The sequence below is a fragment of the Cucurbita pepo genome, chromosome 15, assembly GCF_057944985.1.
Source record: "Cucurbita pepo subsp. pepo isolate OVF chromosome 15, ASM5794498v1, whole genome shotgun sequence".
Taxonomy (NCBI): Eukaryota; Viridiplantae; Streptophyta; class Magnoliopsida; order Cucurbitales; family Cucurbitaceae; genus Cucurbita; species Cucurbita pepo.
The window spans coordinates 3,235,738-3,253,708 of record NC_141812.1 but is presented as its reverse complement, the minus strand read 5'-3'; the positions used below and the strand labels follow the sequence as shown (position 1 = coordinate 3,253,708).

Genomic DNA, 17,971 nt, shown 5'->3' with positions numbered 1-17,971 from the left:
GGAGTGCTACGTGCAGTTCCACATGCGGGTACTCAAGTCTAGATGCTCAGTGTCACAATCGCACTCTTGCAGCAGCGGGATAACGATTGTGTGACATAAATTCATAGAATGTATCATTATCGATAACAGTTATATTTTAGATTTTTCTTGAGCCATTGAGATTATTTTATGAACTTTTCTCGTTTTGTAGCTCGAGAAAATGTACTTTTTAAGACCCTTAAATAAATCCATGAACTTGAAAAATAAAAGAAAAAGTTAGGAAGGTTTGTACCTTCTTAACCCGGTGTTGTAATTCGAGTACGAGGATCACGTGGAAGCCTTAGTGCTTGCAGGTTAAGTGATCAAAATCTTTATGGTTGTGAATGGTTTTAGATTCGGATTTGGAAACTTGTGGTAACTAATTATCTATGTACATGGGCATTGATCCGTCTCTAAACTATTTTAAGTATCTTTACTCTGTGTGTATGCATATTTAACTCCGGGATGTGATAACTATAGCTCTTGTCTTCCCCGGGGACCTTTTGGATGGACCCAAGGAAAACATTGCCTTTTCCATTGCACTTGGGCAGAGAGCGAAAACGAAAAGTAAAATCATAGCGCGTCGGGCAAGGAAGAAAGGATCCTGGAATTTATTCATTTGAACATTATTTATTAGTGATTTATTTGATTGAAATACAGAGTTTGTGGATGATTATGGGCAGAAGGTAACTTCATAGTTGGGTTCAGCGCTGCATGTGAACGTGCTGTTTTCATCGTCATAAGCATAGCTATAAGCCTGAGGGCATTGGGACTCGAAGATCTTGGCAGAGTCGCTTGGTTGACATACTTTTGGGTCGTTAAATTCGGCAGTGCAACAATCCTTTGGGAGGTTAGATGCGAGGCATGAGCTCTTACACCCAATCACGATCCCATCAGCCGTCCTGACTTGCAAATGTAATGGGCAAACTCCATTCACATCTGCAGAGCATTTGGGGGACACACACTGTCCTGTTCCGCCATTTGTAGTTATGGACATGGGTAAGTCAATTTGTAAAGGCTGCTATTTGGTTGAGTACATATAATTCTTCTAAGTTGACCATGTATATTAAATTGTGTATTCATACGTAGTTTTGTAATGCACATAATAAGGCCATGTCTGCCCGGAATGTATATATTCTCATAACTATAACTCATAAAAGCTGCCCAACTTGCAGTTTGTATAATACCTATATTCATGTATGAACTCTAAATTTCTTCCCCTGCTACTCATCCGTTATGAGGCCCATGAAAGAGAGAGGAGGAAAGGGTTTTGAAGAGGAAAATAGTCGAGAGGTTCTAGATTCTCCACTAAGGGATGTTTATTTTAATGAGATTCCTTCACGAGAGTTGTTGACATAGTTAATGAGGGCTTTTGAATCATTGGAATTGATCGAGAAATGAGGGAAAACTAAAGGTAAATGTTTGGGGCCTTTAGTTATTGTGTTTCCTTAGATTCGTTAATTTTGTGTACAAGTTCATGAGAGAGAGCTGGAAAGAGTTCGAATCAAGGTTCAAGGACATTAAGATTCTTTTTGGCATATCATGAGACCTTAGACGAGATTTGTTTTCACCAACCCAAATATCACTGGTGTGGAATCTAAACTTATTCTTCCACACACGTCACATGTACGTGCATATTCTATCGTTTGTGACACAATTGACTTGCCTCTAAAATAGGTCAAGTCATTCGGGCTCAACCTTGCCTCTACTCGAGGTCTCTCAATGCAACATTGTATCTCATTTTGTCATCCTAGTTCCCAATTGACATGGCCCATATGTCTTGACGTCATCTCAAGTCTCGGGGTGTCGTTGACCATCACAACTCACTTGGTCATGCCATCGAGAACGGGCCCACTTGTTACTCATCTCATCGGGACATCTCAAACATTCATCCATCTAGATTCTATCAAGGCATTGACCGGCCCTCTCGTGCCCATGCCATATCATTTACAAATATCGTACCAGATAGCAGATGTATAATTCAACCTCCGAAATAGGGCTACGGCGCAATACAGTCACATCAGTGTCGCCTGGTATTGTCCTTGAAAAACCATTTCAAAGGAAGTCACCCGAGACACTTGTCTCAGAATACTCGGCCTCACTATGACACATACATAGGCTAAAGGGTATGTAACGACCATAAATTTCTACATACTCAGAGTCGCTACTAATATCTCATGCTTATCTCTAATGCGGAAATATAACTCTTAAAAGAAAACATCATCTATAGTGTAAATGTCAAAAACATTTAAAACATCCTCTTCTGCAAAAAACACAACCATGGTCTTACATGTTTAAACACGAAGTACGAAAATTTAGAGAAAATAAAAACAAATACAAAATAATTTAAAACGATGAAATGCAAAACAACTTATTCTAACCTAAGACTAGGAATTTAAATATGAGTCTACCCTATGCACGTGCCACAGTCTCTGCTCGCGATGCCTCCGTCCTCCGTACATGTGCGCCTTGCCTTTACTTGAAAAATGAAGTGGCATACGGCCTGAGTATAGGTCGAAGAATACTTAGTAAGTGGCCCCACGATAGGGGGCCATGCAAATGCAAACACATGCAATCATGCTCTTAGGACATATCTCTATTCTCATCTAGAGGTGGCCTCTAGTCTCGGACAAATTGGATGTATAGTACTTCTCTACACACGACCCACATGTACGAGTATGAATCCCCAGGTGGGCTCTCACACCCCCTTGACCCTCTCTGGTTAAGCTAATTTGTAGCAATGTTCGGAGGTCAACGGAACCTCTAGTGTCATGCGCCTCATGAACACCCTCATCATCATATTGTGCGCGTCTGCACTCATCACTCTAGGGGAAGTAACCCTATGCTTATGAACATACAACATGCATGATGTCCCTCTAAATCCCATCATAACGTCTCTTCTGACACAACCCTCTAGTCTTATCTCTTTGTTATTCTAGGTAACACATGCTTGTATATATTCATATTAATATAATTTTCATGCTCTTAGGATTGTGTCCTAGGTCGATCTAACGACATGATGAATTATGAAAATTATCATCATATAGCATGCTCAATATGAAAAATATCATCATATTAAGGAAAATGTCATGCAACATCATACTCATCAATATGCCATCAAGTGCATCAAACATAATATGTACAGTCATGCATCGAAACATAAATCACGTACATATAACATGCATCTTAGTTCAAGCATCATATTCATACATCATCATAAACATCATACATCATCATACTCATACATCATTATAATCGTAAATAAAACTGTAACACAAACAATTCTAGCATATTCTATAGGAAGGCAACTTGTTCTATAGTAAAACCACTAACCTAATTAGCTTAGGTTAGTGTCACCAATTTATCTATAATGAAAGTTCGATTTTTGTCATTTGTATCCAAGTCAACCTATATGAACCCAGGACATCAATTTCACGTTCAATTCTCTAAATTTTACAGTGGTCCATGTGTGAGATTTTATGCGAGCATTAAAGACTTTGCATGAGTAGAGTCTTGGAACATTATAATATATCTTGTTGAACACAACTATCTGTGGGAAACACTCACACATTTTATTAAGACCAATCGAGAAGATAATACAAGACACTTGGTAAAATACTACTACTCTGTATTGCTTTAGATTTCTTGGGATGATGAACCAAGTAGGGTGAAGGGATATTTATACTAGATAGTAGACAATATATTCTTAAAATTTCTCAACGTTTTTCCTACCATACCTAAATTATTTTCCTAAATTTCTTCATAAAATCATAAATCATTTTCTTAACATAAATATAGTAACTCACACAATGGTTGGGCTTGTTGACTTTTGACAATCGAGAGGAAATCGTCGACGGAGTCAAAAAAATGGCCGAAGAAAATTTGTTGGAAGAAAATGAAAACAGAAAAGAAAAGAGAGAAATCTTGGGATTTGATTTGATGAAAGAAGCAGTGATTTTGTTTCTCATGGGATTCACTTATTTAAATAATTATCTTATCCTAAAAATGGCTGGCCAACTAAATTTGTGACACTTTCCTCCAGATGGCCACCTAAAAAAATGGTAATCCATTCTACGTGTTCGTCAAATCGTCAAAAGAAAATATTCAATCAACTGAGTAAAAACGTGTAAAAGCTAAATAAGAGAACCTCAGACTTTTATCTAACAATCTCCTCCTAAAACCTGTGGTATATCTACCTTATTATTTGAACTCTGATCTTTGAACGAAGTTCTTCAAATTTTACCCGCACTAGAGACTTGGTGAAGATGTCTCCAAGCTGTTCCTCTGTTTGGATGAAGTCAATCTTGATAAGCCCTCGATCTGCACACTCCCGAATGTAATGGAACCTAATCTTTATGTGCTTGCTCCAGTCGTGCAAAACTGGAATTTTGATCAGGGAGATCGTAGCTTTGTTGTCCACGTAAAGCATTGGTGGATCGCCTTCTTTTTTTATGAGTCTTCCATCAGTCGCGCAAGCCAGACCCCCTGTGTTGCTGCCATCGAAGCGGCAATGTACTCTGCTTCGCAAGAAGATAAAGCAACTACCTTTTGCTTAGTTGATTGCCATCAGATCATGTTGCCTGAGAGGAAGTAAATCATCCCACTGGTGCTCTTACGATCATCAACGTCACCAGCCATGTCACTATTACTATAGCCAACCAGCTCAAGCTTCTCATTTTCTCTCCCTGCGCATTATCTCACACCCCAGCCTCTAGTTCCGGCCACATAGCGCAAGATGTGCTTGACAACCACAAGATGCTCCTCCCAAGGTGCTTCCATAAACCTACTCACGTATCCAACGAAATAAGCAAGGTCAAGACGTGTGTTTACTAGATAGTGCAGGCTTCTGACAATGCTGCGGTAATTGGTGGAGTTGACTGTCGTTGTAGTGCCGGCTTTCCTCAGTTGGAGTCGGGCTTCCATTGGCGTCCTTGTAGGGTTACTGTCAGCTAGCCCAGCTGTGTCCAACAGCTTCTTGCGTACGCACTTTGACAGATGGTGATGTCGGCAGTACTTTATTGCAGTTCGATGCTGAGGTAGTAGCTGAGCACGCCGAGATCGCTCATCTTGAAGTTCTTTGACATCTCCCTCTTGAATCTTTCGAGGACTTCCATGTCGCCTCCAGTGATTATGAGGTCGTCAATGTACACTCCCACGATCAGTCGCTGCTCGCTGTGGCTGTGTGCACACATGCCATGCTCAGAGGCACAACGCTTGAACTTCAGCGACAACAATGTACTTTCGAACTTCGCGTTCCAGGCTCGTGGTGTTTGCCGAAACCCATAGAGTGCATTGTGCAGGCGTAATACTTTGTCAGGGTTGTCGTTGTCCAGGAAGCCCGATGGTTGTCGGACATAGATGGTCTCCTTCAGCTCTCCGTTGAGGAACGCGAATTTCACGTCCATGTGGTGGGGATTAATGTGCCGCGATTGCCAGCAATAGGCGGACAGATTCCAGCCTTGCCACCGACGCGAATACCTCCTCGAAGTTCACTCCTTGCTTCTAGACGTAGCCTTTCACCACCAGACGAGCCTTGTGTTTCACAACTTCTCCCCGCGGCGTGTCCTCCAAACACCATGTCTTGTTCTCAGTGATGGACGCCACTCTTCCTGCATTGCCTTCAGCCAGCACGGATTCCTTTCTGCTTCGGCAAAGGTGTTCGGTTCATCTGCACTGATGGCATGTTGTTCGACCACCTCTTGTTCGAGTTCGCACGCCACCAGTCCAGGTGGTTCACCTCCTCCCACTAGGTCTTCCATCCTCCGGTATCTGGCCATCAGATCATCATCGTGTTTGGCATCTAGCGTCAAATTCGCAGTCTGTAGTGTTGCAAACTCCACTGGTTCAGGGGGTGCAGCTGCTGGTGGTGGTGACGGTTTTCGATGCTGCGCTCCTCCTTCTCCTGGCTCGGTGACGAGGTACTCCACCATGAATTGATTTTGGTTTTGGTCTGTCTCGGTCACGTCGTTCCACTGCCAGAATGTGCTTTTGTCAAAGATGACGTCGCGAGACACGTGAGCTCGCCCCCCGCAAGATCATAGAGCCTATACGCCTTACTCTCGGGTTCATAACCGATGAAGACAACCTTTAGCCTCCTGGGATCGAGCTTAGCGAGGTGGGGACGTGCTACCTTCATGTTTGCGATGCAGTCGAACACTTAGAGATGATGTACCGCTGGCTTCTTGTTGTACCAGGCCTCGTGTGGCGTCTTCCCGTCGAGGCTTCGCGTTGGTGACCGATTGAGGAGATAGACGACCATCATTACTGCCTCTCTCCAGAACCTCCCAAGCATCTCGACCGTCATTAGCAATGACCTTGACATATCTCAAAGTCTGTCGAGCCGCATCCAAATGAGGCTTTTTCAGACTTTGCATATATTGACTAATGACTCCAACTTTATTTTCGAATTTCTTCGATTGATCCATGTAGAACTCTCTGTTTAACTCACCGTTTAGGAAAGCATTCTTCATATCCAACTGCCCTGATTTCCAATCTTTATTTACCAAAAGTACTAGAGGAACCTGTAAGATAGTTATCTTCGTCACTGGACTAAACATTTCATCATAGTCTAGTCCATATTCTTGAGAGAACCTCGAGCTACATATTGAGTCTTGTATCTTTCGATTGATCCATCCAAGAGACACATTATTTCGTAAGCCCACTTGCTAGAGATGGATTTGACATCTTCTGGTCTTGGTACTAGTTCCTCAGTTTGATTTTGCTCTAGGGCTATAATTTCTTCCTTCAAGGTCATTGCTGATGATGGTTGGGATGCTCGGGAGGTTCTGGGGAGAGGCGGTAATGACGGCCGTCTACCTCCTCAATCGGCCGCCAACACAAAGCCTCGACAGGAAGACGCCACACGAGGCCTGGTACAATGAGAAGCCAACGGTACGTCATCTCCGAGTGTTCGGCTGCGTCGCATACATGAAGGATCCGCGTCCCCACCTCGCCAAGCTCGATCCCAGGGGGCTGAAGGTCGTCGTCATCAGCTATGAACCTGGGAGCAAGGCATACAAGCTCTATAATCCTGCGGAAGGGCGAGCTCACGTGTCACGCGACGTCATCTGTGATGAGACCACCTTTTGACAGTGGAACGACGTGACCGAGGCAGACCAAAACCTAAATCAATTCACGGTGGAGTACCTCGTCACCAAGCCGGGAGAAGGAGGAGCGCAGCATCGGAAACCGTCACCGCCACCAGTAGCTGCACCGGGCACGCCTACGCCAACCCCAACCACAACTCCGGCTGCACCCCCTGATCTAGTGAAGTTTGCAACACCTCGTACTGCAGATTCGACGTTGGATGCCGATCACGATGATGGTCTGGTGGCCAGGTACCGAAGGGTGGAAGACCTACTGGGAGGAGGTGAACCACCTGGATTGGCGGCACACGAGCTCAAATCGAAGTTCATACAATAAGGTAAATAACTATTTTTTAGGTAACTATTTTTCGGTTAAACCCACACAATTAAAGTAGGTGGGAAGTACACGTCGAGTGGAAGCGCCTGAATTAAGTTGCTCACATTTTCCCATTTTTTTGGGTCTTGAGCACATACTTTCTCTCTCGGTTATTTTTCGGTTATTTTTTTTTTCTTCCAACAAATTTCCTTCGGACGTTTTTTACTCCATCAACGATTTCCTCTCGATTGTCAAAAGTCAACACGAACTAGGTTAGATAAATTTACATGAAGCATAATGTCGCATAACTTGTGGTACTTCGAGTGTCGTACTACTCGTGGGGCTACTTGGTTTTGGGAGCACTATGGTTCAACTCTATGATCGATTCTCATGATCCATGGATATTTAGTCTATTGAAAGTGTATTTTAAAACTTTTTAAATAAGTTCGAAAGGAGATTTTAATAAAGATGGATGTTAATATTTGAAGTAACATTATTGGAGCAAAGATTAAATAAGATGGATTTTATTCACTCAATAGCATTGAACATCATTTATTAGTGATTTATTTGATTGAAATGATTGTAGAAATAATTTAGACATATATAAGGTTTGTGGATGATTATGGGCAAAAGGTAACTTCATAGTTGGGTTCAGCGCTGCATGTGAAAGTGCTGTTTTCATCGTCATAAGCATAGCTATAAGCCTGGGGGCATTGGGACTCGAAGATCTTGGCAGAGTCGCTTGGTTGACATACTTTTGGGTCGTTAAATTCGGCAGTGCAACAATCCTTTGGGAGGTTAGATGCGAGGCATGAGCTCTTACACCCAATCACGATCCCATCAGCCGTCCTGACTTGCAAATGTAACGGGCAAACTCCATTGACATCTGCAGAGCATTTGGGGGACACACACTGTCCTGTTCCACCATTTGTAGTTATGGACATGGGTAAGTTGAAGCCATCCACAAGGCTGATATCATAGAAATCTAAGCCTCCGTTGGGTGCCAATGTGAATTCAGCTAACGTAGCTGGTGGAATTCCTCCAGCGCCATTGCAATCTCTAGAGCCAGAGGCACAATCTCCCGTTTCACAAGAAAACCTTGAAGAGTCATCTGTGAAGCAGCGGGTTCGAGCCCAAATCCTACCAGTCCATGGTGTAGGGACATTGAGAGTTTGGGACTCTGTTGAAGCTAATTGAAATCCAGTCATGGCGAGTTGGGGTTGTCCGCTACCGCTTGTTAACGTAGCTGGCCATATGGTATGTCCACAATTGTTTTTAACAACAATGGTAGCTGCATGGGCTGTTTAACAACACCATAATCAGACACAAGGGTATTATTTTGAAGAACACACAACAAAAATGAGTATTAAGGTAAGGTGATTATGTATTATGTATACTTACAAGAGGAGAATAGCAAAGCAAGAGTGAAGAGGGTTGCTTGGATGAATGCCATTTCAACAACTTTCTTCGATTGCTAAGTAATATGGTGAGTCGTATTGAAAATGGGATATGGGTACCTTCCTATTTATACTAAAAGTGGATGAATTTGGCCAAGTCAAATTGTAAAGGCTGCTAATTTTGTCTATTACAAAGTTGACCATGTATATTCAATTGTGTATTTATGCATACTTTTGTAATATACATTCAAACCCATGTCTGCCCGAAATGTATAATTATGGATAACTATAAATTCATAATAGCTGCCCCAATTGCAATTTGTATAATACCCAAATTCATATCATTCATTTCAAACTAAATTTCTTCCCACAATACTCATTCCTTCATTCTCCACGCCACCAACCATTCTTTTCCACTTTGTTTGCAATATTTTTAAAATTAAAATAACAAAAGAAAAAAAACTTGTTTTTCTTTTAAAAAATGTGCAACAGATTAAAAAAATACTTATTTTATGGTGGTTTGTTTTGGAAAGTTGAAAGTTTAACCGATGTTAAACTTTATAGATTGTTTTCGTTATAAAATAAAACAAGGAATCTTAACTTTAGTAGAAATTATTTGGAGTTGTCACAATGATTTTACATCCATAGATATATGAGAGATAAACTATAAGAGTAATTCGAATTTATATTTAGTGGTTATTAGGAGGCATACAAATTTTGAAACAAAATAAATAGCTATTTAGTGGCGGGTTCGTAACAAAATAAATAGATATTTTACGAATTTAATTTTTTACTGCCCAAAAGTTCATTATTTAACTAGAGTTATTTGAGTTGAAAAAATTTACGGGCCAAACAATTGAGATAATCTAAAAAATCTCTTAATCGGACCCAACTCGGGATTATTTAACATTACAAGATTCCCACAAGCTTTCTCTCTAATGGTAAACGAACATGACTCTCCACAATGGTATGATATTGTCCACTTTGAGTATAACCTCTCGTGGCTTTGCTTTGGATTTCCCCAAAATGTCTCATGTCAATGGAAAGAGTATTCCTTGATTATAAACTCATGGTCATTCCCTAAATTAGCTGCGATGTGAGACTTTCATCATCCAACACCTCCCCTTAATCGAAGCTGTGACGTTCATCATCCAACACCTCCCCTTAACCGAAGCTGTGACGTTCATCATCCAACACCTCCTCTTAATCGAAGCTGTGACTTTCATCATCCAACACCTCCCCTTAATCGAAGTTGTGACTTTCATCATCCAACACCTCCCCTTAATAGAAACTCGACTCCTTTGGAGTCTTAGTCATTTTTTACTATGCCTTCGAGGAGGCTTGACTCCTTTTCTTTTGGAGTCCTTTGTTCGACATTTGAGAATTTACCAATCTATCATCACGACTAAGTTTAGGGCATGGCTCTGATACCATGTTAGAGAAACATGACTCTCCACAATGGTATGATATTGTCTACTTTGACCATAACCTCTCATGGCTTTGCTTTGAGCTTCCCCAAAAGGTCTCATGCCAATGGAGAGAGATTCCTTGATTATAAACCCATGATCATTCTCTAAATTAGTGGTGGGACTTTCATCATCCAACATCTAATAGGTTCTATCTCTTACAATCTCTCACTTTAGATAATTAGGGACAAATCCATATTCGAGGTCAAAAAAGACACTTCTCAAGTCTTACATACGATATTTAATCATTTTTTTCACTTTTGCAAATAGTTAGGTCTTGACTTTTGCTACTCGACTATATGAGCAATGGTATTACGACTTTTGAAAGTTGTGAGTTTAAAATAATAACGTGAGAAGTACATTTCATAACTTGAACATAACCATGATTACGTAATCAATTTCATTTTTTATTTTATAAACTTATATTTTTTTTTCTTGCCCATACTCGTTCCGTAACAAAAATTTTGTAAATGCATTCTCCCTCTCACATCTTTTGTTAGAACACTTCTTCAGCATATTTAGATCCAACCTGACTTAGAAGAAAACATCAGTCAAGGGATCCATTAATAGTAAGCCCTGATCTCTTTTCAGAGATGAAATCAACTTTGGTGAGAGGAAATCATGAAAAACAGCCAAAAAAAAATTTATGGGGGAGAAAATGAAAACAGAAAGAAAGCGTAAGAAAATAAAAGAGAGAATGAAAGCTTGAGATTGTTGAAGCTAATAATAGAGTTTGAATGAGTTAATGCCGAAGAGAAGGGGGAGGTGAATTCAATTTCATCCACACAAATCTCAACCAACTCCGGGAACCCCCCTATAAAAGGACCTCCCTCCCCATCGTTCAAATCACTCCTCTCAATCTCACTTCAGTTTTCTGTTGTCACCAACAACTGGTATCAGAGCAATCTTGCAGCAGCAGAAAAACAAGTTGAGAGCTACGTGCAGCCCGCCATCCCGAGGTTCGATGGTCACTATGATCATTGGGCGATGTTGATGGAAAATTTTCTCAGATCAAAGGAGTTCTTTGATATGGTGGAGACGGGTTATGAAGATCCAAATGAAGGCGAGGTACTCTCAGCTGGTCAACAGCAACTGTTGGCAGCATCGAAGTTGAAGGACCTTAAGGTCAAGAACTATTTATTTCAGTCAATTGATAGGACTATCTTGGAAACAATGCTTCAGAAGAAGACATCCAAGGAAATTTGGGATTCTATGAGGAGGAAGTATCAAGGCTCAACGAGAGTAAAACGTGCTCAACTACAAGCCGTCAGAAGAGACTTTGAAATTCTCCAAATGCAAAAGGGAGAAACGGTGAATGATTATATTGGCAAGGTTATAAGTCTTGCAAGTAAAATGAGGATGCATGGTGGTTCAATCAGGAAGGTTGCGGTCGTAGAAAAGATTTTGCGATCACTAACTCCAAAGTTCGATTACATTGTATGTTCTATCGAAGAAGCAAACAATGTCGAAGAGATGCAAATAGATGAACTCCAAAACTCCCTGTTAGTACATGAGCAGAGGCTCAATCGTACAAGTGCAATAGAGGAGATGACAGCCTTAAAAATATCCACACCAGGTGAAGCTTCAAGCCCTAGAGGTAGAGGGCAAAGAAGAGGTAGAGGTCGTGGGAGAGGCAGTCGAGAAAGAAGTGGAGATGTTGGCAGGTCAGCAGACCTAGTCAGAAATGATTATGAAAACAAAGGCAAGAGACACTTTGACAAGTCCAAGGTGGAATGCTACAGATCCAATTTTGTGGAGAGAAGAGAAGAAGAAACATTATTAATGTCATTCCATGCTATGAAGGTTGCAGATCAAGGTGTATGGGTCGTAGACTCTTGATGCAGCAATCATATGACAGGTTGTAAGGAATTCTTCTCAACTTTAGATGAAATTTTTCATACTACGGTTTCTCTCGGCAACAATTCAACTCTCCAAGTGATGGGAAAAGGAACGGTAGATATCAAGACTAGAAATGGCTTTGTAGAGTCTATTTCTAATGTATTCTACATTCCTGATCTGAAGGCCAACTTACTTAGTATCGGTCAGTTACAAGAAAAGGGGTATGTGATCACATTCTAAAATGATAAATGTGAGATTTATGACTCCAAAAGAGGATCGATTGCTAAGATGAAGATGACCACCAACCGTCTATATCCGTTGATGTTAAATATCGTTGCCAAAAGTTTGATGGTGAAGAAAGAAGATACCACATGACTTTGGCATTTTAGGTATGGTCATCTACACTTCAAAGGATTAAAGACGTTGTTCTCAAAGAAGATGGTAACTGGGTTGCCAGATATTACTCCACCAACGGAAATTTGCGAGAGCTGTGTAGTAGCAAAACATGAAAGAAACTCTTTTTCATCCGGAAAATCAAGAAGAGCTCAAGCAATTTTGGAGTTGATTCATTCGGACATATGTGGTCCCATCTCTCCAGCATCAAATGGTAACAAGAAATATTTCATGACCCTCATCGATGATTTTAGTCGAAAAACATGGACTTATTTCTTGCACGCCAAATCAAAAGCCTTTGATTGCTTCAAAAAAATTTGTGCTACTATGAAGACGGAAACTGGAAGAAGAGTCAAGGCTTTAAGAACTGACAGAGGTGGAGAATTCTGCTCGAAAGAGTTTATTCAATTTTGTGAAAGAAGGGCATACGGAGGCAGTTAACAACAGCATATACACCACAACAAAATGGTGTGGCCGAAAGGAAAAACAGGACCATTCTCAACATGGTTCGAAGTTTACTAAATAAAGGAGAAGTCCCGAAGGAATTCTGGCCAGAAGCTGTCGTGTGGTCCGTTCACATTCTCAACCGGAGTCCTACCTTTTCTGTTAGAGATATGACTCCACAAGAAGCATGGAGCGGAAGAAAACCTGCAGTAGACCACTTTAGAATCTTTGAGTGCATAGCATATGCACACGTTCCTGATGAGAAAATGAAGAAACTTGAAGACAAGAGTTTGAAGTGTGTATTCCTTGGAGTAAGCGAGACCTCTAAGGCGTACAAGCTTTATGATCCTTTGACAAAGAAGGTGGTGGTAAGTCGTGATGTAGTCTTTGACGAAAAGAAGACTTGGACATGGGAAGAAAAGATCACTGTGAATCAGCAGATTCCTGTAGATCTTGAAGAAGAACAAACTGAAGCCCCTATTCAGCCTCACTATGAGCATGGAGAGAGCTCATCACAAGCTCAACAAGAAGAACCAGTAGAAGAAGATCATGATCATAATCAAAGAAATCCAAGAACAAGAAAGAGACCAAATTGGATGATTGATTATGAGATGGACTATGAATCAAGTGATAGCGGTTATTTTGCATTCTTTATGGATAGCGATCCAATTGTCTATGAAGAAGCAGTAAAGGAGAAGAAATGGAAGGAAGCTATGGACAGTGAAATCAAATCCATAGAGAAGAACAAGACTTGGGAGCTCACCGATCTTCCTAGAGGACAGAAAACAATCGGAGTAAAATGGGTTTTCAAAACCAAGTTGAATGAAAACGGTGATGTGGATAAGTACAAAGCGCGACTTGTTGCAAAAGGATACAAGCAAAAGTATGGAATTGATTATAAGGAGGTATTTGCACCAGTGGCACGTCAAGACACTATCAGGCTCATAATTTCTATTACAGCACAGAAATCTTGGCCTATTCATCAACTTGATGTGAAATCGGCCTTCTTACATGGAGAGCTTCAAGAAGAGGTATATGTGGAGCAACCAGAAGGTTTTGTTCAAAAAGGCAAAGAGGAACAAGTATACAAGTTGAAGAAAGCTCTGTACGGTTTGAAGCAAGCTCCGAGGGCATGGTACAGTCTCATTGATTCTCATTTTGAAAAGATGGGATTCACTAAATGCCCGTATGAACATACGTTGTATGTGAAAACTGAAAAGGGAGGTAACATTATCATTATTTGCTTATACGTTGATGATTTAATATTTACTGGCAATAATGAAGAAATGTTTGAATTTTTTAAGAAGAGCATGATGAAGAAATTTGAAATGACAGATCTTGGCTTGATGAGATATTTTCTTGGAGTAGAAGTTACTCAAACTCCCGCAGGTAACTTTATCTGTCAGAAGAAGTATGCTCAAGAATTACTTGAAAGATTTAAATTGGATGAGTGCACATTTGGAACTCCATTAGAATTGGGTTTAAAGTTGCACAAGGATATTGACGGGCGAGAGGTTGATAATAGGTACTTCAAACAAATTGTGGGAAGTTTGATGTACCTAACTTCAACAAGACCAGACATCATGTATGCGGTTAGTATGATAAGTCGTTACATGGAGCATCCAACGGAAAAACATCTCAATGCAGCAAGAAGGATACTTCGTTATGTGAGGGGAACCTTTGATTTGGGGGTATTCTACAAGAAAGAAGATGATCCGAAGATGGTTGGCTATACAGATAGCGACTATGCAGGTGATATAGACGATCGTAAAAGTACTTCAGGAAGTATTTTCATGATGAGTTCAGGAGCTATTTGCTGGTCTTCAAAGAAGCAACCTATTGTAACACTCTCAACTACAGAAGCAGAATTTGTGGCAGCAGCAGCATGCTCGTGCCAAGCAATTTGGTTAAGAAAAATGCTTGAAATTCTTAATCAGAAGCAACCAGATACGACGGTTATATATTGTGATAATATGTCAACTATTAAGTTGTCTAAAAATCCTGTGTTGCATGGAAGGAGCAAGCACATCGATGTTCGATTTCATTTCTTGCGTGATTTGTGTAAAGAAGGCATTATTGAACTCAACTTTTGCCGAAGTGATGAACAAATCGCAGACCTATTCACAAAGCCCTTGAAACAACCATTCTTCGAGAAGCTTAGAAGAAAGATGGGGATGTGCAGAATCCAAGATGTATATCAAGATGACGAAGTGAAGTCCTACACTGATTTCCGCAGAATTCAGTTTAAGGGAGGGTGTTGAAGCTAATAATAGAGTTTGAATGAGTTACTGCCGAAGAGAAGGAGGAGGTGAATTCAATTTCATCCACACAAATCTCAACCAACTCCGGGAATCCCCCTATAAAAGGACCTCCCTCCCCATCATTCAAATCACTCCTCCTCTCAATCTCACTTCAGTTTTCTGTTGTCACCAACAGAGATTTGCTTTGCTGAAAAACAGCGGTGATTCTACCTAAACATGGTCCAAATGTCCAGCTAAAAATATGGTAATGCATTAACGTAAAGAAAAGATTCCTCACTCGTAAAAACATGAACAAGGTCAAGAAAGCATTAAGTGTCCCAAATTCGATTGAAAAAGAGAATGAAAAGAAATGTGCAAGAAGAGAATAAAAAAAAAAATGGAGAATAAATTTGGCCATAGATTAGCTAGACAAGTATGATTATCATAAGAAATTCTCGACATATCATAAGATTCTTTATCTGGATTCTCTTTCTGGAAAATCTGCACTTTTCAAAACCCAGAAAACAGACCGATTGTTGAGATGGAGTCTCACATGGGCTAATTAAGGGAATGATCATCTGTCTATAAGTAAAAAATACATCTATATTGTTATGAGATCTTTTGAGCAGAAAACAGACCGATTGTTGAGATGGAGTCTCACATGGGCTAATTAAGGGAATGATTATTTGTCTATAAGTAAAAAATACATCTATATTGTTATGAGATCTTTTGAGCAGAAAACAGACCGATTGTTGAGATGGAGTCTCACATGGTCTAATTAAGGGAATGATTATTTGTCTATAAGTAAAAAATACATCTATATTGTTATGAGATCTTTTGAGCAGAAAACAGACCGATTGTTGAGATGGAGTCTCACATGGGCTAATTAAGGGAATGATCATCTGTCTATAAGTACAAAATACATCTATATTGTTATGAGATCTTTTGAGAAAGCCCAAATCAAAGTCATGGGAGCTAAGAATGTTTGATTAATCTAACACATGGTGTGAAAGTTATCTTATTTATAATCAAATAAATTACAAGGATATGGAGTTCTCCTCTGGAGTCTTAGTCATTTTTTACTATGCCTTCGAGGAGGCTTGACTCCTTTTCTTTTGGAGTTCTTTGTTCGACATTTAAGAATTTACCAATCTATCAAGACGACTAAGTTTAGGGCATGACTCTGATACCATGTTAGAGGAACATGACTCTCCACAATGGTATGATATTGTCTACTTTGAGCATAACCTCTCATGGCTTTGCTTTAGGCTTCCCTAAAATGTCTCGTGTCAATGGAGAGAGTATTCCTTGATTATAAACTCATGATCATTCTCTAAATTAGCGGTGGGACTTTCATCATCCAACATCTAATAGGTTCTATCTCTTACAATCTCTCACTTTATATAATTAGCGACAAATCCATATTCGAGGTCAAAAAAGACACTTACTTCTCAAGTCTTACATACGATATTTAATCATTTTTTTCACTTTTGCAAATAGTTAGGTCTTGACTTTTGCTACTCGATTATATGAGCAATGGTATTACGACTTTTGAAAGTTGTGAGTTTAAAATAATAACGTGAGAAGTACATTTCATAACTTGAACATAACCATGATTACATAATCAATTTCATTTTTTATTTTATAAACTTATATTTTTTTTTTCTTGCCCATATTCGTTCCGTAACAAAAATTTTGTAAATGCATTCTCCCACTCACATCTTTTTTTTAGAACACTTCTTCAGCATATTTAGATCCAACCTGACTTAGAGAAGAAAACATCAGTCAAGGGATCCATTAATAGTAAGCCCTGATCTCTTTTCAGAGATGAAATCAACTTTGGTGAGAGGAAATCATGAAAAACAGCCAAAAAAAAATTTATGGGGAGAAAATGAAAACAGAAAGAAGGCGTAAGAAAATAAAAGAGAGAACTAAAGCTTGAGATTTGCTTTGCTGAAAAACAGGGGTGATTCTACCTAAACATGGTCCAAATGTGCAGCTAAAAATATGGTAATGCATTAACGTAAAGAAAGATTCCTCACTCGTAAAAACGTGAACAAGGTAAAAGAAAGAATATATCTCAAAAATTTTTATTTATCATAAAAAGTGGTCAAGAAAGAATTAAGTGTCCCAAATTCGATTGAAAAAGAGAATGAAAAGAAATATGCAAGAAGAGAATTAAAAAAAAAATGGAGAATAAAGTAGGCCATAGATTAGCTAGACATGTATGATTATCATAAGAAATTCCCAACATATCATAAGATTCTCTATCTGGATTTCCTTTTTGAAAAATCCGCACTTTTCCAAACCCATAAAACAGACTGATTGTTGAGATGGAGTCTCATATGGGCTAATTAAGGGAATGATCATCGGTCTATAAGTAAAAAATACATCTATATTGTTATGAGATCTTTTGTGGAAGCCCAAATCAAAGTCATGGGAGCTAAGAATGTTTGATTAATCTACCACACCTAGATGATGTGAAAGTTATCTTATTTATAATCAAATAATTTACAAGGATATGGGGAGAGTAATAAAGGGAAATAACAATAAATGGAAAGATACATATCGTAAGAAGACAAATATCTAGATATTTTCCTTATAATAAAATATCAAATATGATATATATGGCAAACTATAATTTATTACTAAATATCCTTAACACACCACCGCAAGCTAAGCGTTAGATTTAAACGAACGTGAAGCTTGAATCTAAAAAATTCAAAGAGAGGTTGAGAAACACTTTTCGTGAAGATGTCAACAACCTGGTTCA

General features: G+C 39.5%; 2 protein-coding genes and 1 pseudogene across 2 annotated transcripts; 1 reads left to right on the top strand and 2 right to left on the bottom strand.

The window, feature by feature from the left end:
* Positions 1–691: 691 nt before the first annotated feature.
* LOC111776353 (thaumatin-like protein 1 pseudogene) lies at positions 692–1,015 on the bottom strand (annotated as a pseudogene).
* A 6,960-nt stretch (positions 1,016–7,975) lies between these two features.
* On the bottom strand, positions 7,976–8,902 carry LOC147789177 (thaumatin-like protein 1b). The gene is made up of 2 exons (XM_087118169.1): positions 8,821–8,902; positions 7,976–8,719 (listed from the first exon to the last, which is right to left on the bottom strand). The coding sequence occupies exons 1-2, from the start codon at positions 8,870–8,872 to the stop codon at positions 8,040–8,042; spliced, it is 732 nt and encodes a 243-aa protein (XP_086974295.1). The 5' UTR covers positions 8,873–8,902; the 3' UTR covers positions 7,976–8,039.
* Positions 8,903–11,269: 2,367 nt separating this feature from the next.
* Positions 11,270–12,955, top strand: LOC147789176 (uncharacterized). The gene is made up of 3 exons (XM_087118245.1): positions 11,270–12,098; positions 12,141–12,342; positions 12,511–12,955. Exons 1-3 carry the CDS (start codon positions 11,270–11,272, stop codon positions 12,953–12,955), a joined length of 1,476 nt encoding a protein of 491 aa, XP_086974371.1.
* The last annotated feature ends 5,016 nt before the right edge of the window (positions 12,956–17,971 follow it).